The sequence below is a fragment of the Melozone crissalis genome, unplaced genomic scaffold (genome assembly GCF_028551555.1).
Source record: "Melozone crissalis strain CALT ecotype California unplaced genomic scaffold, PUWL_Pcris_2 ptg000029l_1, whole genome shotgun sequence".
In the NCBI taxonomy this organism is placed as follows: domain Eukaryota; kingdom Metazoa; phylum Chordata; class Aves; order Passeriformes; family Passerellidae; genus Melozone; species Melozone crissalis.
Window position 1 is genome coordinate 5,866,952 of NW_026535807.1, and position 26,948 is coordinate 5,893,899.

The 26,948-nt window shown below is 41.6% G+C and overlaps 1 protein-coding gene across 1 annotated transcript in view; it reads right to left on the reverse strand.

Annotated features, from left to right (window-relative positions):
- The window catches only part of SLC25A26 (solute carrier family 25 member 26), an 81,549-nt gene extending 55,274 nt beyond the window's left edge, over positions 1–26,275 (reverse strand). The window contains exons 1-5 of the mRNA XM_054280985.1: positions 26,154–26,275; positions 22,563–22,719; positions 21,111–21,220; positions 7,704–7,808; positions 6,477–6,524 (exon numbers count right to left, since the gene is read on the reverse strand). Coding sequence (XP_054136960.1) covers positions 6,477–6,524; positions 7,704–7,808; positions 21,111–21,220; positions 22,563–22,719; positions 26,154–26,186 — 453 coding nt within the window. The 5' untranslated portion in view covers positions 26,187–26,275. The remainder of the gene's footprint in view (positions 1–6,476; positions 6,525–7,703; positions 7,809–21,110; positions 21,221–22,562; positions 22,720–26,153) is intronic.
- Between the last annotated feature and the right edge of the window lie 673 nt (positions 26,276–26,948).

Genomic DNA, 26,948 nt, shown 5'->3' on the forward strand with positions numbered 1-26,948 from the left:
AGGAACGCTCTGCATATATGGAATTCTTTTCATGTGAATGGACTCACTGATGTCAGAGAGGTGCAGTGACTGTGTGCTCCACTGGTAAACATCCATGGCACCAAGGATGGCTGAATTCTGCTTCTGGCCAGGCTCTATGGACACTGCACCTGAGCAAGAGAGTGTTCAACCAGAACATCTCGCTTGTAAACATACTAGACCAAAAAACCCTCATTCCTCCCTCCCAAACTTCAAGGAATTTGCTTCAGGATTCTGCCCACCATTCAGGCATGTCACAAAACCTGTTTCCCACAACTGGTAAATTAGGAAAACCGGGGTTATTTTGCAGTCTGTAAAAGTCATTTACAGCTGCTTTGTGAGATCTCCATTTTCATCTCCAAGTACTATTCCAGCATTTGCAGGGAGAAGGCAATGAGCACAACCTACAGCAGCAGAGTTACTCATTTTACCCATGTACTGCTGCTCCAGGTCACAAACCAGGGTGTGCCTGAGGCCTTATCCCACACTTGTCTCCTGCTCCCACCCCTCAAAAATCCCCTTTAACCCTCACAGCCCCCTCAAAATAAAAACCCCTTAAATATTGATACCTAGGATGATACAGGAGCTGATACAGCTCCAGTGATGGGCTTTCCAAGACAAAGTGATATTAGAGTGGGAAGCAGGGACTTGTTTTTCAACTTCCTCCCATTAATCCTGAAGTCACACAAGCGCTGCACGATTTTCCACAAAGCTCTTTAATCCATTTTACAGCCCCTATCCTTTTTCATGAGACTGCTGATGCTCTATATGGAAACACCCAAGCCAAAGAAATGCTGGCTTCTCAGTAAAAGTCAAAAACCAGTGTTACAGCCTCTGCCTGGCAAATTCCTGGTTAAACCTAACTTATCTAGGAGTCACAATAACATAAAGCCAGCTTGTTTTTCCAGAAGGTAACAAAAGACAGATACTGCACATATTTCACTAAGGAGGATGTTTATTTTTCCAAATATTGTACTAAGATAGTGTCCTGTTTGCCTATTTCTATCGACATCTGCTCTGTAATACACAGAGAACGACAAAAGATCAAAGTTTTAATTGTGCAAGTGAAAGAATGTATTAATAACATTCTTTCTGTTCTACAGCAACAGAGATAAACTTGAAAAAAAACCTCTCTAACAGCTCAGAGAACAGGATATTTATATAAAGATGTCCTAACAAAAGAAAAGCATGCACAACTACCTTAAATGGATAAACAAACTGTTTGCAGTGTGCCCTATTGAGCTCAGCCCTCAGAAATCCCCTCCAACCCTCAGTCAACAGGGTCAACATATCTCAGCTGGGTTTTACATTTTTATACAAACCCCCCTCAGCATCCTTTGTTCACCAACCCTTTAAAACTAGGGAAACTCAAGCAGGTGTGCCTTTAAGGCCCATTGTGCTGCTAGTTGCTTTAGTTTTCCTCTCCCAGGCAGTAAGTTGTTTAAGAGAGTTTTTTGTTGTGGGGTTTTTTCTTGTGGGGATTTTTTGGCTGCTGGTTTTTGGTTTTTTTTTTGTTTGTTTGTTTGGTTTGGGCTTTTTTGCTTTTATTTACTTCTAGCTCCTTCCTCATCTGCAAAGGCTGCACTGCAGGTCCTCCACAGCCCCTTTGAGAGACACCTTGTGAAAGGACAGCAGTTCTGTGGAACACACACAACAAGCAGAACCTCCTCCTCCTCAGGAGATGCTATTTCTGCTTGGCTCTCTGGAATTTGCTGCTGTTTGTCACACTGCTGCCACAGCACACTTTGAACTGGCTGTCCCTCTCCTCCCAAAGTTATTCTACCATTCCCTCCCTCCCAAGACAGCAGCAGTGCCTTTATCTACTCAGGCTCTCTGCCTTGCATATATTGAAGGGAGAAACACAAACCCACAAAGCCCAAACCTTAAAGAGCTGGGACTGCCCAAGGTGACAGCTGGGCGGCCTCACCTAAACCAAAGCCAGGACTGTGTGGTCCCCAAGTGGGGCCAGGTTTGTCAGGTTTCCTTTCAATCTCAGAGCTCTGAGATGTGAAACAACATCAACAAGTAAAGCATCACTGCCACCTCCACCAACACAAGCAGAGCTTGAATTGTCTCAGAAAAGTCTAAGAGGACAAGTGTGGTGTTCACATTCTCTGAACAGAGACATAATTCTCTCTCCCAGGATTTTTCCTGAGGAAGGCACTGAGAAGCTCAGAGAAGAGAAGAAAGCAATTCTTATCTCTACTTGCTGTTCCTGTTGTTTTGCACATGTAGAATGTTTACCCAAAGTGATTTGTTAATTGGAAACCAGTGAAGGTTGTTTTGATTCCTTGGCCAGTTGGGTCAAAGCTGACTGCAGACAGTCACAGGTTTTTCTTTAGTATCTTTGTAGTATAGTATTCCTTAGTACAGTATCTCTTTAGTATGTAATTTAGCATAGTATTAGTATAATATAATATAGGTTAATAAAGCAATTGTTCAGCCTTCTGAATCATGGAGTCAGAGCACATTATTCCCCTGTTTCTACAATAGACAAGCTCAGCCAGGGCTACCTGCACAGCAAAGTCTGATATTTGAAAGTGACTCTCAGTCTCTTTCCAAGACATCCTGAGTTACAGAGAGCCAGTCATTCTCCATCCCTTTTGTTTAAAGAAAGTTTAATATTAATTTAGCTCCTTCTGAATCTACTTCCAAGCTAGATGCCAGTCCATCTGCAATATTTTCACAAGTGACAAACTGGATTAAAAGCACACAGAACACACTCTGGATTCACTCACTTCTTCCAAACCATGGTAATTCAGGACAGAAGGGACACCAGATTTACTGAGAAGCTGCAACCTGCACACAGACATGCCAGTGAAGTAACTCACTGTACACAGGGAAAGGGACAAAGCACTTCCTTTCCTTTTGTGCTGTCCCCTCATTTACAAGAACGTCCTCTAAGACATCTGCTGGAGTCCTGTAACAGGAAAGGAAATGGAAGAGTTCCAGTGGGAACTCAGGGGTTTCTTTCTTTTTCCCATGAACTGAACATTATGGAATTTTAACAGATGTTCTACTTGGTCATAGTTAATAAAATGAATTATGCAGGAATTAAAAATCTGGCTCCATTTGCCTATATAAGATCTCAGCAGCAGAACTCCATTCCCATTTAGGAATTCTAAAGGATTTGCAGTGGATTTATAGTCTGCTCCTGCCTCATTAAGAGCTGGCTGGAAATTTTACCAGTTAACTTTTCTCTGTTGTGGAAGATGTGAATAAATTTACCTGTTCATTGATTGATCTCAGTAGCATGATCCAGTTTCCAGTCCTGCACACTGGTACACTACAGCCATAGGAAGGGGCAATTCTCACTTGGATTTGCTTTGGAAATGACATCATGGGAATTCCACATCATTTCACAGCCTCTGATTTCTGCCATTTATTCAAAGTCTCATTGAGCAACCTAATAACCATACTCCCACTTTGTGCTTTATTACAAAAGCCTTCCTCTTGGAGCACAGATGTCTCTGTCAGGCTTCTGCTGCCAACAGAATGATGCACTGTACCTCACCTCCCTTTCCATTTTAGGATTAGTTCAGTGCAACTCCATCAAAGGAAGATGTAAAGACCAAAATGTAATGGAGATGTGAGAGAAGAGGCACCAAAAAGGTGAAAAGAGTCACAGCCAAAACTTTTAAGCCTGGAGGTCCACTCAAAGTTATTTCCAGAAGCTTTATGCATTTAGCCATCTTCTTTCTCTTCTAATATCCATCTGCTCAGAAAGCATTCTGAGAAGATAAAGGGGATAAGTCAGAGTGAGAATCAAAACTGAAGGATGAAACCTTGCACCAGCACAGCAGCTAAAGCCAATTACATGGAGCAGAGTAAGGCTGTCCTGCAAAGATCTTCGATCCTAAAGCAAGAAGATGAGGTTTCCACACCACACTCCATTTATAAACAGATTTATTTTCACTGAAATTCAATCAACCGGCAAGCAGATCCCTGTCCAGAAATCTTCTTGATATAATACACAAAATTTTATCCCAATGCAATAGCTAAAATTAACCTTTCTCAAACTCCAGCTCAAGAACTTTGCCAACACAAGAATGTAATCATCTGAAAAGCATCAATATTCCCAGCCTCTTCCAAGTTTTTTTAATGAAAAATCATGTATTGAAGATCCCTCTATCCAAAAATTCCCACTCCATTATAACTAAACAAAGGGGTTTGTGTGGGCAGAGAACCAAAGCATGTAAACAAACCTTGTAAGTATAAAAGTCAGCTGGAATTAAGTACTACCTGATATATGCTATGTAGCTACCAGGATGTGTCTAATAATGAATTAATATAGATTTTTATCTCAAAATAAAGACCCTAAAGGAAGAAGTGTACTCAAAGAGAAGGAAAAGTACCAAGATTAAATATCAGGCTTACAGCAGCTCCAGCTGAAGGTGCAAAAAGCTGTTACTCAAGTGGACATTGCTTTACAAAATTTAGTGTCAGAAAAATGCAACAATTTTAACAGTATTAAATTCAAAGTGTTTTTTTTTTTCTTTTTAAACATCACCTATGATTTGCTTCATTTTTAAGAGAAAGCACATTTCATTTAGTAATCATTTATTTCTCATTCTATTGGACAGATTCTTCCAAAAAGCAATACTTCAACTGAAATCACTTCTGAAGGATCTTTTATGAATACACATAATGAAGAGGACTCCCATTAAATTTCCAACAAAGTGTTGCCATTTTGAGTAAACAAAGTTATCTCAGCAGGGTCACACACTGTGCCATGAATATGGTCTGCAAATTAATTACCACCCTGACATATGTCAAAACAAATTTTAAGGAGAATAGCACACAGTAGCAACCATGTGCTTTATCTACCTGTTAGTATGCAAAATCTGTACTCAATGGGATCTAAATTTATTCATTTATTCAGAACCCCTCTGAGAAATCAAAATGATTCGTATTCATTCGCCTTTTTTTGCCCGTCAGCAAATGAAATCTGAGTGAATAACATGTTTAGTGAGCCAGAAAATAAGTACAGGACAAACCTGTGGCGGGGGTTACATTTTAGAAAAGCAGGTATCATCTTTGCACAAATAACTAATTTTTTTAACTCTCAAAACTGCTACAATAAACTGCAGTGCATTGGCATTTGTCAGGACTTTAAGGAACACCAAGTTTGGTGTTTCTTCTTTTAGGTAATACCCATCTTTATTCTGTACTTGAAACAAGAGCTGGCCAACAGAATTGTTTTGAAAACAGTTTTCATCATGAAGAAAGGCTTTAAAAAACAGAGCTACTGAATGAAGATTTAAAAGCCTCTGCAACTGGTTTTATTATCAATGGCAACACAGACAACAGATCTGAGCCTGTGTTTAAAATAGAAGAGGGAAGATCCAAATCCACCTTTAGGTATCCAAACCTAACTAACCTTTATCCACCTGAGTTACATAAGAAGACAAACTCACACAGCACATCCAGAATGTCCCATGGAGAGCCCCAGAACGTCCCTGGGGTCCAGGAAGGGTCCAAAGCCAGCCTGGACAGGACTTGGAGAAACTTGGGGTAGTGGAAGGTGGGAGGTAGAACAAGATGGATTTTTGGTCCCTTCCAACCCAAACCTTTCTGTGATTTTATGTTTTCCTAGGAACCAACTGATCTCTCTATTTCAGGTACACATACATCATGCAATTTCTGTTTTGTCAATAGATGATCTCCTGGGATCTGATACTGAAACAATTTTAGACAGGGAGTTTATCAGTAGGTTTTTCTACCTATTTTATAAACTGACTTCAGTTCACACAGCATATCAAGCACTTCCATGACACCAATTCTGGAATTCACAGTACATTTATAAAAGATTTTAGTTTAGGAACTATTTTCTTCTGAGTGGACCAAAATATTTTTAGCCCTATTTTTTTTTTCTAACAGTGAAATACTTCTGATTTAGAGTTAAGTAATGCCATATCAAATCTACAGACTGGGTGACTAAATGCATTTCTTTCACACATTCAAAAAAAAATTAGAGAGAGCACAATCCTCTCTATATACAGATGACAAATAATCCCTTGGCATCTGCTGATGAATATATTTAAAGAAAGCCTAAATCTGTCTGTGCTAAACTTGGCCTGATTCCACCAGTTCACCATTGTTGGCATATATAGTTCACATGATGCAATCACAAGACTTGAGAAAGTTTCCAGTGCTTTAGTTTATGGTTTTCCCATGTTAACATATACCTTTCCATCCTTTTTCAATTCAGCAGCAACAGAACTGGGCAACAGGATGGCAAATGAATTTTTGCACGTATCAAAGGTTTTCTTAGTGCTCATTATCAGTATTCTATTTAAATTACAGGCTGGTAACTTATCTAGAATAAAATGTGCTGGGATTTAGAGCTTAAGGTTAGAGCAACTGATCTCAACTGTACTATTATCTCTTGTTAGAAAACTGAGGCAAAGGAAGCAATTGAGAGAAAAAAATAAAAGAGAAAAAGTCAAGAGTTTTACCTCTCTTAATACGGTGCTTTTATAACCCCGGTACAGGCCTTGAATACCCTGTAAAGCAACAAAAGAAAGCATCATCCAGGGGGAATGAGTTTGTCAAAGACCACAATTTATTGGTGATTATGGAGGCAAGCATTACAGCCCCAAAGTGTCACACCTCAGCTTCAAATTGACTGTATTGATTATAACACTGTGTACTGTATTCCATTATTTACAGTGCCAGAGGGTTTTATTTTCACCTCCTTAGCCTTGATTCAGAGCCCTTATCAAGACAAATGTTTTGTATTTTTAACCAGCTGAAAATACTCAAAACAATTAAAACTCATTTTATAAGTGCATATAAAATTATGTTGTTTATTATTATAGGGCACTTAATTCAAGTGTTTGGCAAGGCTTATGGTTCTCTAGCCAGCTATATGGAAAGGGAAAAACATATGGTTTTGACAGAATCAGCTTTTAAAGCAGAATCAAGTCACAGAAAGAAGGGTGCAGGGTTATCACAACAGTTTCCATTTGAAAGCAAATAAAAATCAAGTGGATCATTTGAAGGTCATATTTATGTCTTCCTTTCCCTGGGTTTTACACTTAGAAAATGTATTATACTATTTTTCTACACACTGTTTTTAGAAGCCACTTCCTCTTATGGAACACAGCTTGAAAATCTCCCCTTGTGAAACTCTGCTAAAACAGACATGAACAGGTTTTCACAGGAGGGATCAGCAGAACTCCTGAAAAGAAGACAAAGACCCTTATTTTTCAGAAGTAACTAATACTGGATGAGCACTCATTTCCAGAACTCCTCCTGGCTCCTCCAGAGCCTCTCTGAAATGTTGCCTTTTGGTCACCCCCTCCAAATCCATCTTCAAAAACTGGGAATCATTCCGCAAACTGCACACAGAAACTCCATGTCCTGCTGCCCCTGACAAGGACAGTTTGCATAAATACAAGCAGAGCTTTGGAACCTGGAAGCTAAATCCTTTTTTTTTTTTCCCTTATCTTTAAATGTAGGTATCTCATGCAAAAAGAGGAGAAAAAAGAGTTGCTCGAAACATGCCCTAGGGAGAGGCAGGGGTTTGGTTTCCTCAATCAAATCACTTTTCAGAGCAGAAGAATAGAAGGAAAAGTGCTGGGAAGGCACAGAACTGGGATAAAATTGGAGGAATGCTTCTGGACATGTATGGCACCGAGTAGGAAGGATGAAAATATTGAGGAATTTTGCTCTGGACTCACCTCATGGTACAAGGTGTGGGAGAGGATCCGGAGGGTGCTGGAGGAAGGAGAAACCTGGGCCCTCTGCTTGACCACCTCGGATGGAACCCGGATGAGACAGGCAACCTGCAAAAGAACCTGGGGTCAGGCAGCAAGGCTGGCTTATCCTCACACAGCAAACACTCCTTGCAAGAATAAAAACTGACAAATGGAGCAATCAGGTTTGTCATTATAGGATTTAAAAGGTGTCCATGAGTATCTTATGTATTTGTTCTGAGAGCCATGTACTTTCTGATCACAAAGTTATACTCACAGGAGCATGGAAGCACCCTTGGAATTTTTAACTTTGAAAGCAGCAGTAGATTTGAGTTGAGACAATCACTGATAAAACCAAAATTTGAATCCATCCTGTCTTTTGGCAGTCACAGGAATTGAATGTTCCCATTCCACAGGACTGTTCCCTCCACATTCACAGTGGAGTGGAGATTCAGGACTATAAGACCAACAAACGTCTTTCTTTGGTAATTCCTTTGTGCCCCCTAGTGACTGATAGCAGGAGCCATTCTGGTCAGCTTTAAACACAACATATTCCAAGGTTTACCTCAAAATACACACCATGCTTCATTCAAGGTAAAGCATTGGATTGATCCCCTCCTGCAGAATGAATTTCCTGGACTCTGCAGCTGGATGTAATAATGTGGCTGCTGCCACAAAGCTCCAGCCTTGCTGAAAAACCAGGCCTGGATTTTAAATATTCACCTGCCACTTTGGTTTCATGCAGGGGTTAAATTAAGGTTGTGTGCACATCATTTCACAGAATGAGAATCCTGAAGGTGAGAGTTACGAGCCTCTCATCTCTCCAGAAAATGCCTATTCATCAGCACTTAAAATTTGAAGCAGAGTTCATCTTCAGTTGGCTCCAGGGATACTAAAAGCAGTGATGGGACTGGTGGCAAAACACTGCAGAGCCCACAGGGCTTTGCCACATTTTTAGCCTGCCTTGAGACCATCCTGTTACAGGCTCAGGAACAAACTGTAGCTCCTACACACAAAGGTGATCACAGAGTGCTTCAAGTGCAGAGCAGCCCAGGTGAAAGCTGTCAATCTGAGGTGGCAAACCAAGCAGCTAACTGGGAAATCCATGTGTGCCAAAGAAAGTACAGGAATTCACTGGAGATTGCACAGGCACAGTAACTTGAGTGGTCATTTGTGGGTAACACAGTACAAGGCTTAGGTTTCATTTTCACAAAGACACCAAGAAAAAATCTGTTATCCTGTTACATTCCTACAAGTTTACTGGACAACAATATCCAAAAGTCATTACAAACAGATCTAACTCCAGGTGCTCTTCAATTCTCAGGGTCAAAAATAACAAGTGACCCCAATCTGTCAAGAAAATAAGAACTGTCAAGTTTTTTTGATAGTTCAGCATAAATATTTATGGAACTTCATGCTTCATAACACTCCATGTCCTTATATTAGCTTTTTATTCCTTAAAAATACAGAGGCAGGAGGAAAGCTTTAAAAAGGCTGGGATGAAAACAATCCAGTCAATCAAGAGCAGACAAAGAGCTCAGCGTGGCTTCCTGACATCTGGGGTGCTGCAGTTTTGGCAGGAGAAGGGTGGCTACAAAGCAATGTCTCCATTTCCCCCTGACTACTTGGGGTGCATTTCATTTCAAATTAACTTTGATGTTCCTTCCATTTGAATCCGTGCTTACAAGGGAGTCCATGGCTGCACAAGAACAAAAACAATGATTACACTGTGCTGTTCTGAAAGGAAATAAAGGCTCATGTCACCTGGGCAGTGCTGGCAGATTGCTTCCATAGGGCACTTCTGGGATTCAAAAAGCCACGAGTTGCTGCTGCCAGCATCAGACTGCAGGGTGACATTTTCACTGTGCTCCTGAACTTACAGCCTTGTTTGTTGCTACACATGCACCTTCCTGTCAACAATAACCCCTGCAGGCTTTTGATGTGGAGAACAGGGCTCTGAAGGGAAGTATGCAAGATTAAGTTCACAAGTGTCTTATTAAAAAAGTAACAGCCTGGCTGGTGGGTGCAGAAGAATCTCAATTCTATCTCTCTGTCTGATCCCAATCACTGCAGCACCTCCAGGTGATCCTGCCAAAGGTAAGGGAACACAGTGCACCTCTGCAGGCTCTGCTTTCTTGGACAAGGGTGTTCAAGCAGCACCAGCATGGTGACACTGCACCAAAAGAGCCCACACTTCAATTTTCAGATGTGAAAGCCACGAGCAAAGGCACAGGGAGGGTGAGGGATGCAGTGTGCAGCTGTCCCACACTTTTACCTGCACCCACCATGGGATTAACACAGACAGAACACAGACATAGCCTCACACGGGGGGCCCAACCAGCTCCCCAATCACCCAGCAATAAATTGCTTTTTAATCTCTTGCTGTTCACTCAGCCTGTTGCCTGACACAGAGGAGCACAACAGAGCCCACCAAGCTCAGGGCATTCCTGGTGCATCCTGCTGGATTTGGGGATGAGCTGGTGACAAATCAGCTCTGTGCTGAACATCTGCAGAGCCATGGGGAGGGTCCAGCAGTGGGGGCTCAGCTGACATTAGGGCATCAGGCAACAACACCCCATTGATTGGGACCACTCTCATTTTCCCAAACAAGCTCTGGATCCAGGGGCTATTCCCATCTTTTGATGGGAGCAAAAAGACGGAATAAAGATCCTGGGAAAGTTCAGGTGCTGCCCTATAAGCTCCTTCCTTATTTACCAGGTCAGGTAGCACAATGTCAATGCACATGTATATACACCACAATGGCAGGAAAACAATAATACTGAAACAAAAGGTTCAAGAATTTTCAAATTTAAGCTATAGGGAAACCTGATTTTACAGCTACAAGCAAAGCTATTGATAGTTTACAGAGCAGGTGTGCAGAAATGACAATATCAGCACCTATTACCTTTCCAGCTTTTTGATGCTATGACCACTTCTAAACAAGAGGGTACTGAATTTCAAAACCCTTGTCTCAAATCTTTACTGGGTCAGAGGGTGACTCCAGTATTTAGACAAAAACCTACATGCATTTTTAATTTAATTTTAATTTACTGACTTGCATTAGCCAGTCAGGAACAAAAGCTAAAACCAGGTGTATTTCATCAACATTTATCTATGTATTACTAAGACCAAGTATGTTCTAATTAAATTAAGGTAATTCCTTTCCCCTGTCAGGGAGGGAAAAGCATTTTAACTTTCAGGTACTCCTTGCACGAACCAACGCTGCCATCTCCTGGTGGATTTATGCTGGAACCAGACTGTCCTGGCTGATGTGAAGAATGACCAGAGCAAATAAAGTCTCCAAAGTGCCATGAAACTTTATATACACACCAATTTAAACAGTTTGTTTCAGTATAAATGTGGCTGTAGCAAACAGAAAACCAGATCTGCTGTAAATAGCACCAGGGAAAAAAAAAATAGCAGCTCCCAAAGCCTTTCCTATGGGCTCACCTAAGTTTACTGGGAACACCTGATCTTAAAACTGGAACTTGTGCATAGAGGCCAATCCCACCTGAAGCTGGAGCAGCTGTTCAGAATCAGGCAGATTCATCTCATTCAGCACAGGGGTACCCAGCACTTTTCTTTAATAATAAAAAAGAACAAAGGGGTCAGTCATAGTGCTGCTTACACAGAGGCTCAGTGCAAAGGGACAATGCCAACATCTTCAGAAAAGAACACAATTCCTGGTCTCCAGTGCTATATTATGATCCAAATATTAACATATCTTATTTAGATTAACAGCCTTTTCCTTCCACCCTTTGTGCTCCAGGAAAAGCGTTTTTCCCCTGGCTGGATTTGTAGAGTTTGGTGGAGAATCAAAGATAACACAGAGATTTGTTTTTAGGCACCTCCACTACAGTTTGACCACTCACCCTGTGAGCTGGGCACGAGGTGATCCAGGAACATTTGGAAGAGGACAGAGCAGGTGCCATAATGGCTGTTAAGGGCTTAGGCTGAGCATTTAAGCTGGGTTTAAATGCACAGGTTTAAGCACAGGTTTCCTCAGAAGCAGGGACACAGCTGGTACCACCCTTTCAGCTCTGCAGCTCTAGGGAGAGCAGCTTGAGGAAGCATTTATCCCATTTATCTGCCCCTGCAGCACCCTGCACAGCTGATGATCCGACTCACACACTCCCAAAAGCTCCCACAGCCCCGAGTCTGAGCACTTGTTATCTTTAATAAGAGACAGGCATTAGCCCTGCTGTAAAGCCACTGAAGCAAGAGCTTCATTTGTGGCACCTGATGAGCTCCTGGCTAATGAGCTGCAATATTCTCTGCACTGGCCTTAGGTCAGCATCAAGACCAAATATTTTTCCACTTATTAATTAGCCAGCCATTCTGCTTCATGGCAGGAGAAGGGCAGTGTGAGCACAAAGAGCTGCTATGGAATTTGTGAGTGGCTGGTGATTTAGGAACCTGCACTCAGTGACTCTGAGCAAATCTCCGGCTTGCATAGCTCAGCCAACTTGAAAATTTAGTACAAAAACATGAAGTAAGCTCCAGAAATATTTTCTTTTGATGCAGTTTTAAATCCTTTAGAACCCTTTCTAAAGGATTTTAATATTTAAAGTTCTCAACAAGATGTTAGTTTTAAGGACTTTATATGTCTGAGTAGGCTGGGAAGCTTTAATTCATGTTCACCATATCAGTTAAATACTTAACACAAAATATGCCTGGGGACAGTTTCTCTTAAATTTCATTTGCACTAATTTATTCTTAATCAAATAAAAATATAATTTATGACACTATAAAATTTTGCAACCAGGGAGCAGAAACTTTAGGCTAAACCTCACAATACCTGTGCAAGATAATCACCAACCCATTAGGGAGGAAAAGCTGCTGCACAAAAATGACAACAACAAAGATGCTATGATTTATCAAAGGACATATGTTTAGGCTGCAGTCAATCTGCTAACAAAATCCTAATCTCTCACCCCATTTCTGAAGGTCAGAAGGATTGCCTGCTGAACAGAATGTAAAATAAGCAAGAAAAATAGAACAACTCTACAATCCTGTTCAAAGAGCAGCAGCAATAAATTGGGGTTTTTAAGTGTAACCTGCATTAGCCCTGACTGTACTGATGGAGACAAAGGCTACCTTGGAGCTCAAATTTGCTTTTTTATTTCTGGGGGTTTTTTAATATTAAAAAAATGCAGCTTCCCAAATAGATTAATATGTCATCATCTCAGTGACTCAGTTTCTATGTCAGATGCTCCCTTCCAAGTAGCAAGTTACTATTTTTAATCTGAGACATGAAAAATGTCCTTTTCCCTTTCTCAGATAACTGAATTATTAAAATAATAGGCAAGTTTAAAATTGAAAGATCTTAAATTGCACTGATTTCCTTTGGATCTGGAGAATAAAGGGGAAATTTCCCTCTTGGTTCATGTCAAAGGCTCTCAGCAGAACTTGAAATCAGCACTGCAGCTTTTCATGCCTCTCCAAACCCTGTGAATTTATGCTTGGTTCTTCAGCTCTCCCTGGGATGCCCCTCTTCAACAGAAGGGGAAAATGTCTGCAATATGATGAGATTAGCGAAGTATTTCATCCTCCAAATAAGAGCTTCTAACTGTGGTCACAGCCCTTGGGTTGGAAGCATTAGCTAGCAGGGAGCATGAGCTGTGAGCTGCAGATGGAACATGAATTGCCCCACCCTTCCCACCACCAGGAAAATGAGCAGAAAAGAGAGGAACATGAAATATCCTCATATTCATATATATGGTTTCATATATTCCTTGGACAGAGCACCTGAACTGCTGCAATCACAGACCCAAAACATTTCTACCACCAATAAACCTTCATCTAAACAACTGCTGCCCTTTTGACCAAGACAGAATGTACATTTATATAAATATATACAATATATATTTATCTCCGGTCAGTAATTCACTGTGGGTCACAACTGCAGCTATGAACAAATCCTTCCACATGTGCTTGTCAGCAGGCTGTGCCAGCTGCCAGAGCACAGAGAATACAGAATGGAAGAGTTAACTCCTGTTTTAATGAGGGAATTGTTTCCAGGGGTGACAGAAAGTGCCCCCTGCATGTACTGTCCACTGTCTTTAAATGCCAGCCCCAGGGAAAGGGTTCACCTTCAGCACAAGCCTCAGAATATGCTAAATTTTATTTCCCCCCCACACAGCACAGAGTGCCCTTCCTGCACAGTGAAATTCAGCCCTGTGTAAAGCTGCTGGGGTCATCAACAGGTGACTCCACTCCTAATTTAAACCCCATGGAGAGAACAAGTTCTGACTAATGGGCTCTGGATGGGAAAGTTTAGACAATGCCAAGCTCTTTGTCCAGTCTTTTCCTCTGACTGACACAACAAGGTCTTCATTAATTTAACTGCAGTTCCCCTGGATGCTGGCAGGAAACATTTCTTCAAAGAACAATCTCACCCAGCAAGATCCCTCAGATCTCAGCACCTCCCAGAGCTTAACAACATATTATTTCAGAGATGAGACCATTCACAGGGACCAAATGTCACGAGCATTTGGAAAACCGGAGTTTCTGCACAAACACTTTCAACTTCCTCCACGTTCCCACCTTAGATGACTTTACCTGAAATCTGCAGAGCTGTTTTGCAGATTTATTTCATCCTGTCATTTTCAACTCTATGACAGCTCTGCTTTATTCCTTCCCAGAGCTGCCTCCTTCCTGCTTCAGAGCATCATCTGCAGCACCTCACACTTGTTCCTCCACAATGGCCATCCTGGCTGAGCCTTTTCACCTCAGCTGCCTGAAACCCCCAGCTGGGATCATCCATCATTTCAGGAGCCCTCTCAGGGCTGCTGGGCTCCTGCCCCTCTCACATTTCCTTCCCCACACATGGCTCTTCAATTGCTCACATCCATTCCCAGCAAATCCTGCTGTGGGTTCCCTGCCTACCTTTCCTTTAGCCATGTCAGGCACACCTCAGAAAACTTCTGTCCTCCAGCAGTGGGAATTTGTGCCAAGCTCTGTTCACAGCAAGGAGAAACTCTTACTCCAGTTACAGCAGCTGACAGGGAGAGAACAGGGAAAGTTTCTGAAGCTGACAAGGCTGATACTAAAAACTTCTTTGCAGAAGTACTTCTCACTGCAGACGTTTTTAAAGTTTCTGTGCTTTGCACAAATCAGCTGGTCTTTTAACATTTAAGCAATGTAGATTTTTGTTTTCTTTTTAAACCTAGACCTAAAGCTTACCAAAAGTAGCCTGATGTTACATAGCTCTTGTTCTCCAGCACAAAGAGATTTTGAAGTTCCTCAGTACAATCACAAGCAGTTGGTTTAAACTCAAGCAGCAAAATCAGGCAGCTGAATAACTTGGAAAAAAAGTCTTCCATAACCTGGTGGATGCTTGAGTCATAAATTACTACCACATTTAAAGACAGGAATCCTTAAAACCTAAGAAAATAGACCCTTAAGTCAATGTACAGAACCATCTGCATGATCCAATCTATTCCAGCAACACTTTCACCATGAAAGTCTGTTAAATTTATTGTAAAAGGCTTAAGAAACTCATTAAATCCAGCAGCCAAACCATTCTTTCAGCAAAAGTGGTGTGGTGCATCCTATCCAGCATAAAACTGTGTCCAAGCAGCCAAGTGGGGTCAGGCTGAGTTACAGGAGGACAGACAGTAATGAGATTCCAGGCAAGAGAACACAGGCAGGGTTTTCTGAAAACACATTAAGTCTCCTGTTGAAAGAAGACTAGGATTTTGCAATTTGCTCACTCTCTTGGGGTTACATTGGCCCAGAATATGGAAATTTCAACTACATTCTATTTTATTAAGTATTTTTCCTTTAATTGATACCTTATTCTTTCCTTCAGCCTTTTCACTTAAAGAATTATGGGCTTGTCCACATATGGAGCTATTCAGAGTTATTCCTGACAAACTCTGCATAGAACATTGGTTAAGGTAAGTTTATTCCAAAGTGTCTCAAATATTTCCAAAGCTGACTGGTACAGCAAGTCAGGAAATCCATCAGGAAATACTTTACACTTACAACTTTTTAATCCAAATTTGCTTTCCTCTGAAGAGACTCTGAGCTGCAAATACTTCAAAATCAACTGATGGACAAGAAACCATCAAGCTGTACTGCAGAGCAGCATGTTCTCTAAGCTCTGAACCAAGCAGGTTACACAGAGCAGTGTGGGGAGAACAGCTGATGAAGAAGATGCACTATGTGCAGTTAGCATGGAGCACACAAGAGAAGATCAGCATGGGTGGCTGGCTGGGTATTTGACAGTTGTTAATTTGCTGTTTCAACCTCTAATTGTATGATGAATTTGCTGGCAGCATTTGTGGATTCATGCCCCCATTCATCTTTATTTACAACCAATTCCCAACCGCTGCTCTGAGTTTCCATCCGTCCTCTGCTCTTTCTCCACTACCTCTCAAAGGCAGCAGTCTCACCTTCCCAACCATCTCCTAACCACTGCTTCTGCATAAGGATTTGGCAAAAATCCTACAGCATCTGCATTGCAGACCTGACCTCACATAGATTCATGTATGAATATTTCAAACCCCACCACGATTAATTCAAGACCACCTACGTTGCTGCACTGCTCATCTTGCCAAGGTTGGAGTATTCCCTTTCTCAAAGCCTGTGTGCAGCCAGATTTGCACAGCACAAAAGGCACAGTCACAGCTAAAATCACAGGCACTGATCAATGAAAATAGAAAAAAAAGTTTCAGTATTGTGGGAAAAGTCCCATCACACTTAGATTTCTGTCATTTGCACACTAGTCATGAATACTATGATCTACCAGCACATACCACACTGCTTGAGAGGAGATAGGATGCAAAGCACAAAATGCAGAACAATTTTGTCCCTTTATTAGCTCAGCTTTTAGAAAAGGGATAGCTAAAATATTCAAAGCCATTAGCCCAAAGTCTACACACTCTTTATCTCTTCTTTGCTGAACTAAAAATCAGCTCTTCCTAGAGTGTCCAACTTTCCTGTTGAACTGAAAAGTCACATCTTCCAACACTGCAAGTTTTAGAGTTTGAAATACCTAAAATCTGAACTTCATGTCTGATGTGAGTGGCTGTCTTGTCTCTGTTAGATTGGGCTCCTGCAAGCTGATCTTCCAGAGCTTACCATTCTGTAAGGCCCTGGCCAATTATCCTGCTGGAGATCTTCATTCCATTACTCTGCGGATTTGTCTGACTCATGCTTCTGCCTTCTCCTCAGAACAGGCATTAATAACAACTTTCTTCTCTGATCTAGCCAGTTACTCTCCTGGAATCAACACCAATACCCTTTTGGAGATTCTCACTCTTCCCTTAAACTGAAACTGGTTAAATCTTTCAAACAATTCTGCCAGGGCAGCATTGGGATGAAGTGGCTGATTCATGGAGAGAGACAGACAGTGTTGTCCATCATGTCTAAAATGCCTCTTTTTATAAAACCCAGAAATAAATCCCCACAAGCATAAAACAAAGTTATACATACACTTAGCTCTTTTATTTGAATTAAAAGCACACTTAAAATGTCATTCTACAGAATCATGATTTGTAAATCTGTAAATTTGCTTGCATTTGAACTTGCTTCTTCTAGAGAAACAAGTTCATACTAGAAGAGAAGGGTAAATGAACTCCCCAGAAAGATAACTCCTGCATTAAGAAGTTTTCTTATTTGATACATCCCAACAGCAGATTAAAAAATTCCAAAGTTATTAATATGAGGGGTCAGATCCTAATCACAGATGAACCACACACTTTGCTCTTATCACAGAAGTACCTCAAGTGGTAACACACTGGAATTCCAAGTGAGTTTGGAATTTCACCTTGAAATACCTGTCCTCACCTTGCCCTGTGGAGTCACATGATCCCCTTTCCTCACTGAAGTGACAAACTTCAGAGCTTTTCAAATCTCCAGACTTTTAATCCTCATGTACTCTAGACAGGACAAAAGCAGCTCCATGACCTCAGCTGGTGAAGATCCAGAGCAGGGTCATTGCCACCAGCTGTCAAAAGAACAGGACATCTCCCTCCCATGCTGGTCCTCAGTCCTCTCCCTCACTTCCTCTCTGAAAGTCAGGGTGGTTTTCTGTCTTGCAAAGTAGGAAAAAAAAAAGAAAGAATGCTATCAAAAATAACCAATCCAGAATAAAAGGTCAGAAAGATAAGAGTGAACCCACAATTTACAGGCAACAACCCAAAACTTTCACTAATGTCTTGCAAAGCCCATATTGTAGCCATAACAATATCTAAATATTAAATGGGAAAGGGCAGTTGTCAGCTCCCTTCTTGGGAATGTGAGCCAAACAACTTTATTCTCACCTTCATGGTAAAGCCAGTGGGATGTAAAATTACCTGTGCTGAATCCAAATTAGCTGTGCTGAATCCAACCAGTTTGGCATTCCTGAGGGAAACCTCATTGGTCAAACAGGGACAATCTTAAACTTGTCCCATAAAACCACATTTGCAGGAGCTTGGTGGGAGAGGTTCAGAGGGGGAATTCTCTTCAGCAAAATTTCTTGTAATTAATACACTCACTCTATTAAACTGACATTAAAAAGTCTGTACAGTTAACTCTGGGCCTGCAAGACACACCAGGTTACTAGTGAAAATGGAGACTAGGAACTTAAAAATGCTGCTCCTTCTCAGAGTTACTTATACCACCTTAGAATATTAAAAGTAACATTTCAGAACATCTGGTTTTCCTTTCCACTCCCTATGATATCACGTTTTCCAAGCACATTTGGCAGCTCACTGTAAAGATACAGGCAGACTAAACACACAGGGCAAAGCAGAGTCAAGATGAAAAATTCCAAATTCCTGGATGCAGTCAGTATGGTTTCTATCTCCAGATTTCAGTTACACAAGTGGCATAATGAGGGCTTTTCCCCCATTGCCAGCTCATGTATCCTTCAACCCTCTCCTTCCTTGATGAGATGATACACCATATATCTGCCCTCTAGAGTTTTGGATGTGCCTTTGTAAGCAGTTTTTAATATATTAGGAGATATTCAGAGTCCCTACACAGTGAGATTCAGCTGTAGGAAAAAATAATTATGCTTAACATGGTGAGATTTTGTATGTACTTTTCTTTATCTCACTCTGGGAGATGAGATTAGCTTTCTGTATTCCTCCTGCATAAAAGGAAAAAAAACCAAACAAATCAAAACACTGCTACAACCCCTATTTTTTTATTGCTTGGCTTTGTCTCTCCCAGCCTGGAACTGGAAAAATGGACCAAACCAGTTCCAGGGGACTGTTTCTGCTGTAAATTTCCACAGCCTGTAAATATTACAGGAGAGTGGCTGTTATAAAAACTCTAAGTTCCTATTTGACCAATTTCTCACATATATTTTATCATACCTTGAAACAACCTTTGTATCTCTTCCTCTATTTTATCATTTTTAGCAGGTCACATTCAAAACACAGATTAGTCACCACAAACACATTTAAGATTTGCACATACTCACATTTTATTGGTGCACAAGAAGGAATCTGACTCATTTATACTGACCAGTGAAAGAACAGCAAACCTAGAAATCCATCAACACTTTTTTGCTCTAAATTCTAACTTCTCTATTTTGTAAAAAACCAGTCTGGAAATGCAAAGACATGTAAGAATCCTAACATGACAGTCTTTGGCTTAATGCTTCACACTGAAAAGCAATTTAAATCATGAAGTATAAAATGGAAGAAAAGTACGTATTATCAAAAAAACTACTGATAAAATAATAGCCCCTGTGGTTATGCTCTGATTGAAACTTAATGACTAATCAATAAAACTGCAATTATAACTTTCACCCTGATGCAATTTGGACTAGTTTATATATTGCTGTTGCTCAACTAAGACTTTACATAAAACATACATGAGAAGGTCTTGCTTTGTGCTATTTTATTACTGATTTGTTGTAGCAAATCTGTAAGTATCTATCTATCTTAGTTATTTTAGAGCTTAGTCCTCTCCTCACACCCATCACTCCAAGAGAAGAAAAGCTATCAAAACCAGGAAAATTAGGTGGAAAATGGCTGTTAAACATTGTAGTTCCCACATGATGAAGTCACTTTGCCATTTTAGTGGCTACCATTACACATTTCTGTATAATGGTACATAGAGTGGCCAGAGCCAAGCACGTGGGACAGCCCTGAGCCGCTCATTTACCTGAGCTGCACCACCTCTGCCAGCCCCAACATGAAAGCAGCAAGTGCCTGAGCTGTAAAGGGCACAGACCAGCACAGGGAACAAAAGGCAACAGGCTCTGTTGGAAGGAGTCATCTGTAGCCAACTGGGCTTTGGCTACTGCTGATTCCATTACTGGATTGTGATTTTCTCACAGGATCATCACAGGCATAGGGAGTGTACCATGAATAACCTATTCCACAAAGAAGAGACTTTTTCTTCTGCTGGATTTTATCGCAAAGCACTGGCACCTCTTCATGACCCCCATTGTCATTTTGCTTGATTGTCTAATAGCACTTGAGAAGCTGAAAACACCTCCTGGCTCTGCTGTTCCATGACACATCAGGCAAACAAGGAGTTTTAGGGCTGTGCATTGGTGGTAAAACACCTCCTGCTGATTTCTAACAGCTTAGAGAATCTTCATGGAAATAAGTTCTGTGCATTGCCTTAAGTTAGAAGTTACAACCTGACAGCACAGGCTCTAACCAAGCTCAGAAAGAATCCACCTGAGGCAGCAACACAAACAAATCCCAGCCAGCCCTACCTCTATCACCTTTTATCTGCCCCTACCAGAGAGGTTATAGGTGCTGCACTCCTCTATCTTCATGAACTTGGTATGTTAAATTAAGTTTCCTGGCTAAATCTCATTCAATCTAATCAGTAACATTTCCACAGAAGAATAAAATTTACTTGGGTGTCAAAGCTGATCCCACAGAGAGCAGGGAGAGCTGAGCTGCTTCCCGTGGAAATAGCCAGGTTGTGCTGCTGTAGTAGTGAGGCACCTGGTGTGCAGCTGAAATAAATGTCATCTCCACACTCCTGGTAACCACATACACCTAAGCTAAGCCCCCATGGGAAAGAAAATAAAAAATCAGTTAATAAAAGCAGTAAATAAAATAGTATGGAACCACAGACACAACAGATTTTTCTGCACTGTGCCATTGGCTAAGTTTGAGTTGCAAAAGAGCCAGAAAAGCCTGTTTGTCTCCACACAGCCCATTTCCTTACCTCACACCTGCAGAGACCACCTGCTCCCCATTTTATCAGGGCACACTGTGCCAAAACCAGGAGAGCAGAGGTGGCCAGGGCTGGCAGGAGCAGCCTGGGGTGTTCAGAGCTCAACACCCAGCCCCAGACACTGTGCCAACAGTGAGAAACCAGGCTGCTGTGAGAGCTGTCACAAGATATGACACCAAACCTGAGTTCCCATAACTGAATGGTTTCCTCCCCTCCCCTGGACACCCAAAAGATGAATTTCCTTCTTACCACTTCCCCAAGGGAGGCAGCCACCATGTGTGTTGCAGGGGACAAGTAAGATGAAGATCCATGGGGCAGCAGGGATTTCACATTCTCGTAGGTGATAAAAAAAGCAGCAGCTGAAATTCAAGAATACATGCAATCATTGCACTGCTCCTCCATCACAGGGCTGTAGCTAAAATCAGGGTATTTTTACACCAAAACAGCACATTTTGAAAAACTGATATCTTCCATATCCATTGATAGAGTAGAGGGATCATCTCTTGATTGAATTGAATGAATGGTCTTTTTTTGAGGGGGGAAGGGAAGACCAAACAAATCAGTTGACTACTGAAAAGAAAAACAACCCCCAAAAACATAAATTGATACAATTCTGTTATCCTGCAATGTGCAAAACTGTTTCAGTAGCAGTTTATTAATAACTTCTTCCTAGCTATTATCAGTCAAATATTTTGAATTTAGCTCCATAAAATTTTTTCCAAGTTTCTGAAGGATTTGTAAAAGTTCTGTGCAATGAACAAGAAATGCCCAAAACTAAACTGAGCACAGCAACTTGAGCTGTTTATTCACTGCAACAGTCAACTACAAAGGCACTTACACCTTAAGGGTTATTCCTTTTCCTAAAGATAATTTCAGTTCTCAGTCATACGTTGGGAAGATAAAACTACAGTGCAGATTTTGGAGATGTAAATACTGAAAAAAATGACATGTCTTGAGGGGGAACAGATTTTAATTGTAGAGAAGGGCCATGTGAATTGCCTTCTACTAATCAAAAGATGCTTATCACCTCAAAAGGAGATAACAGAGCAGCCAAGATAAAGAACTGGATTTTTTTATATCACCTTATGAAGGACATCAAACATCTGAAGGTGTCAGTGGATTTGTCAGCAAAGTTCTCCTAACATTTACAGCACAGATTGCTGTTTTTTCATCCCTCCCTACAAAGACAAAATGGACAAAGGCATCAGGAATTTCAGACGCTTTTTCTCTGCGGGGACTAAAAGTATCTACTTTTGTAAAACCTTAGATTCAAAGTCTTCCTGATGTCTTTACAATTTAAGTGTTGCTGTTTTGGGGAGATGGGCAGAGCATCCCCAGGGCAATTAACTCAAACACCTGCAGTGCTCAAGCCCTTTGAAATTCATTTCCAGTGCCAAGAAAGAGTGGGTCATGACAAAAATGTCCAGGACAAGCAAGACACAAGCTCCCCTCAGCACCCAGAAATGCTTTAGTGTGCTCCTGTATGTAAGGACAGGCTTATATCCAGAAATGCTTCCAAGGAATCAGGGTTGCAAACCTGCAGCAGCCTTCACTCCAGTCTTGTTCAAATTTGCCCAATGCTGGAACTCTAGAAACTGCTCTTCAAAGGCACCCACAGGAGAGGAAGCCTCAGACATGAATGTCCTATGTGACATAAATTACTACTTAAAGAAGACAAAGCACAATCCAAAGAGATTTTACCATTTGGAAAGGATCCTATTGCAGTGGAAGGAACACCAGCATAGATGCCACGAAAGCCACCAGCTTTCCTAAATCCTTGAGGACTCTGAAGTCTTGTTTTTACAGTATCCAGGGGGAAAAGGATCAAGTCAACACACACACCAGCAACTCCACCAGCCTACAAGACAAAACCATGGAAAGAAGTGCACTAATATTCTCACATAAGTGGTTCTTCTGTGGGTAACTGAGGCATGTGTAACCCAAAGCACTGCTGACTGTAACCTTCCTGAGGTCAGTTTATAAGCTGATAGTCTTTCACAAGACTCAACAGCTTCCACAGCTGTAACAAGGAGTGTTCAACAAAAGAAAGTAACAGATATTACAACTTTTAAACCATTTTAAGGTATTTTTAAAACAATCTCAGTGCTTTGAATAGTGCAAGCAAAGCAATGCAACACTTCCCCATCCACAGAAGAGCCAGACAGTGGATGTCTGTCTCTCACTTTTGAAGAGACAGCACAGAATGACCAAACTCTACAGCATTTGAGTGATAAAATCAGGGAAAGACTGAAGCAATTCTGCTCCCCCATTTAGGCATCTCTAGAAAGCATATTCACATTTTTCCAGCAAATGTTTTCATTTAAAGTGTTCACACTCCCTCATAGCCTTTGTCAAACAAAGCCTAAAGTAAGCTTTCTTTTTCATTTCTTTTTTGATAAAAGCCTATAGAAAGAAAAAATGCTCAAATCATTGAAAGGTTTAGATTGGAAGGGACCTTGCCATGGGGGGGGGGGGGGGGGGGGGGTGGGGTGCTTCCACTATCCCAGGGTGCTCCAAGCCCCATCAAACCCCTTGGACACTTCCAGGGATCCAGGGACAGCCCCAGCTTCTCTGGGCACCCTGTGCCAGGGCCTCACCACCCTCAGAGTCAATATTTTTTCTCTAATATCAAATCTAAACCTACCCTCTCTCAGTTTGAAGACATCCTCCCTTGTCCTGTCACCACCTGCTCTCTCCACCTTTCTTGTATATTCCCTTAAGGTACTGGAAATAGTATTAAATAAAAGGAGTTTTCAAAGTCATAAAAGGGAAGGGTTTTATCCAAAGAATTAATAAAATAAAAGCCTAAAATATTGATTCAACTAGGGCTCAATCTATTCCCATCACCTGTGTTCCCAGATGACTGGGATTTGGGCTTTTTTTTATTACCCCATGACATGGCTGATTGTAGAAAATAATTATTTCACAAAAACATGAGGAAAAGGCTGAAATAAACAGAAAAATTGATTCAAAATAAAACACCATCAATAGTTAACATCAATCCATTATGAGACATTATTTAGCTGCAGTGCTATTCAGAAAACAGTTTGAAGGCTACCTCATATAGATCAGCACCCAAGAAACAGCTGCAGAGATTTTTAACTCTGAAAACAAATCACATGTGTGTTACACCAATGATTTTTTTTCAGGGTAACAGAGGATTCAGAGAGGTGTTCACTATCTAGCACTAAAGGTTTAATCAATAAGTTAATTACTCTTTTAATCTAGTTGGCTATTTTGAATGCATTGATTCTTCTTCACTCTTTTTCATCAAAATCCTTATCTGCTCAAAATAGCATTGATCAGATTTAATCAGATTTAATTTGGCCATCTGTTAAAACATGAATCAAAAGTTACTAATTGCTTCTTCAAGTTCTCAAAGTTCTGTATCTTAAATGTCATTTAAATTCATGAGGTAGCTGACAGAGCACCTGCCAGGGGGTGACAATAGCTGTGTGTTTGCAGCAACTGCAGAAAAGAGAAATAAATGGCTTTTGGTGCTTTTGGTTCATCAGGCACCTGGAGCACATCTCCTCCCCCAGCTGTCAGCAACAGCAGGGTTAGCAAAAGAACCTTCACCAGGAGATGGAGCAGGATCAGAGCTCACGGGGCTCTGCAGCCTCCTCCCAAGGGAAGTGGAGAGGCAGCTCCAAGCTCTGCTCTTGATCAGGGACAGGAGCCAGGGAGCAGCTGGAGCTGTGCCAGAGGAGTTTGAAATCAGGGAAAGGTTCTACCCCAGAGGGTGCTGGCACTGCCCAGGCTCCCCAGGGAATGGGCACAGCCCCGAGGCTGCCAGAGCTCCAGGAGGGTTTGGACAATGCTCCTGGGCACAGGAGTGTTTGTGGTTGTTTTTTTTTTCCAGAAGCTCGGATGGATGATCCTCGTGGGTCCCTTCCAACTCAGGAGATGAAATGACCCCATAAAATCCACCACAATGATCAAGCAAAACCAGGACCTAATTCCAGCTCATGGAGGCACCATCTCACCGCTCACACCCACCTGCCTCAGAGCATTGGGGCAGGCAGCTGAGCTCTCCTCTGCTGCAGCTTTCCCCAAGGCACCACATCCCTGATTTTCCACACAGAACCCACTGGGTGTTTTCAAGGAAGCTGTGGTGACTGGGCTTCACCCCCTTGCTGAGCCCACACGTGGAAAAGCAGTTTTTAGGGAGGGCAGTGCTTCACAGACAGGGTCAGGGGCTCCCTGTGGCTCTGGAGGGCTACTGAAGCCACAAACTGTGGCCATCCCTCAGCTCAGCACCTTGGCAATGCTCAGGCAGGACATCTGCAAAACGTGGAATATGTAACATTTTTCCTAAGTAAGGATGTTCCTTGATGTTAGGGCCTTGTAACTTTCCAGCCTGATCAACAACAAAGGAGTTAACAGTTGAAACAGACTAACCAACAGGCTCCATGTGATGTCCTGTGTTAGAAAGCCAAAATACTTGTCAGTAGACTTGCTAATTTCAGGGCTGCATGTTTCAATAATGTCAGACCTAGAGGGATTTTAACAATGCTGGGCAGAAGGATGTACCACTGATGGAGACAAAGGTGGCAGAATTTATGGGCCACAAGGACATTTGGCAGAACGTCAAAGAAAAGGAAGAAATTAATAAAAACAGCTCCTCAACTGAGCCGAATCAGCTCCCACTGAGCAAAAGGGAATTCTAGCAGAGGCACATCACAGGAAACCCACTGACCCAAAGGCAGAGAAAGCCTGAGCCTGTGGATTAATTACCATGGCAAGCCAGAGACTCATTAACTAACACAAGATACAATACTAATTAATAAGAGAACCTGTGAAAATTGTAGCCAACGAACAATAATACTTTTATTCATTAAAGGACAGAAATACGGAAAAGTTTTGGTGGTGGCAATATACATTTTTATGTATTTGCCAGGCAGAGACCCCTTCTGCACAAAGAAAACAAATACACACAAACACACACACATATATATACACACACGATATATATGCAAATATATATATGTACATATATATGTGTGCATATATATTATATATTTAAAATATATGTAAACATATTATATATACATGCACATACATGTGCATATATATAACATTTAAAAACATGTGTGTATATTATACATAAAAATATATTCTACATTAAATATATATAAAAATACATATATAAATATATACATATATAACATATACACATATAATACATACACATATAATTTATATTCCCTAAAAATACCCCTACTCTGTTTGTGGACCGGGTTTTTGCACACCGGGTATAACAGCCTCTTTCGGGCCGGCCCGCTCACTCACCGCCAAGGCCGCCCAGGACTCCCGCGGCTCCATGCAGGGCTGCCGGGCCGGGATCAGCGGGGCCCGTCCCGGCGCTCCGGGCCTGCCCCGTGCGCACACATGGGCGCAGCCATATTGGTGCCCAGGCCCTCGGTCACGTGGGCGCGGCTATATGTGCGCCTGCGCAGAACCCGGCGCATGCGGGGGAGGGAGCTCCCGGCAATTAGCGCCGAGTGTTAATTAATTAGTTGATTAGTTGTTGCGTAGCGGTGGTTTGCTGTGCGATACCGGCACAGCCGCTTTCGGCTCTCCCTGGAGCCCCTGAGGTGCTGGTGCGTGCGCCAGAGGTGCCTGGGATCTGTTTGGACAGCAAACAGCTTTTCCATGTGCCCTGGAAAAAAAAAAATTAAATCCTGAGGGAAAAAGAGTCCTGAAATCCTGAAATTGACTTTTTCCTCAGTTGGTGTTGATGTCTTCAAGCTGAATTTTCTGTCTCCAGGATGAATTTTCTGCCCTTTTGTGAACGTAACTGGGTCAGATAACATCTACAGTAAAACTTTGTGTTTCCAGCGTTGCCTAAGGTCATATTACCCAAATCAATATGCATTAGGCAGGGGAACAATATATATTACATAGGCGGGTTCGTGTAAATTTTATCATATAATAGATGTAACATTTTACCCCTTGGGGTGCTCGATTTCTGGGAACTTCCACCTTGCACTCAGTGTGAAATAAACAATGTTTCCTTTAGAAATCAAAGTGTTTCTGTGTTTAGAGAGCTGCTAAAATCGGCAGCAGGGTCTGTAGCACAGAGGC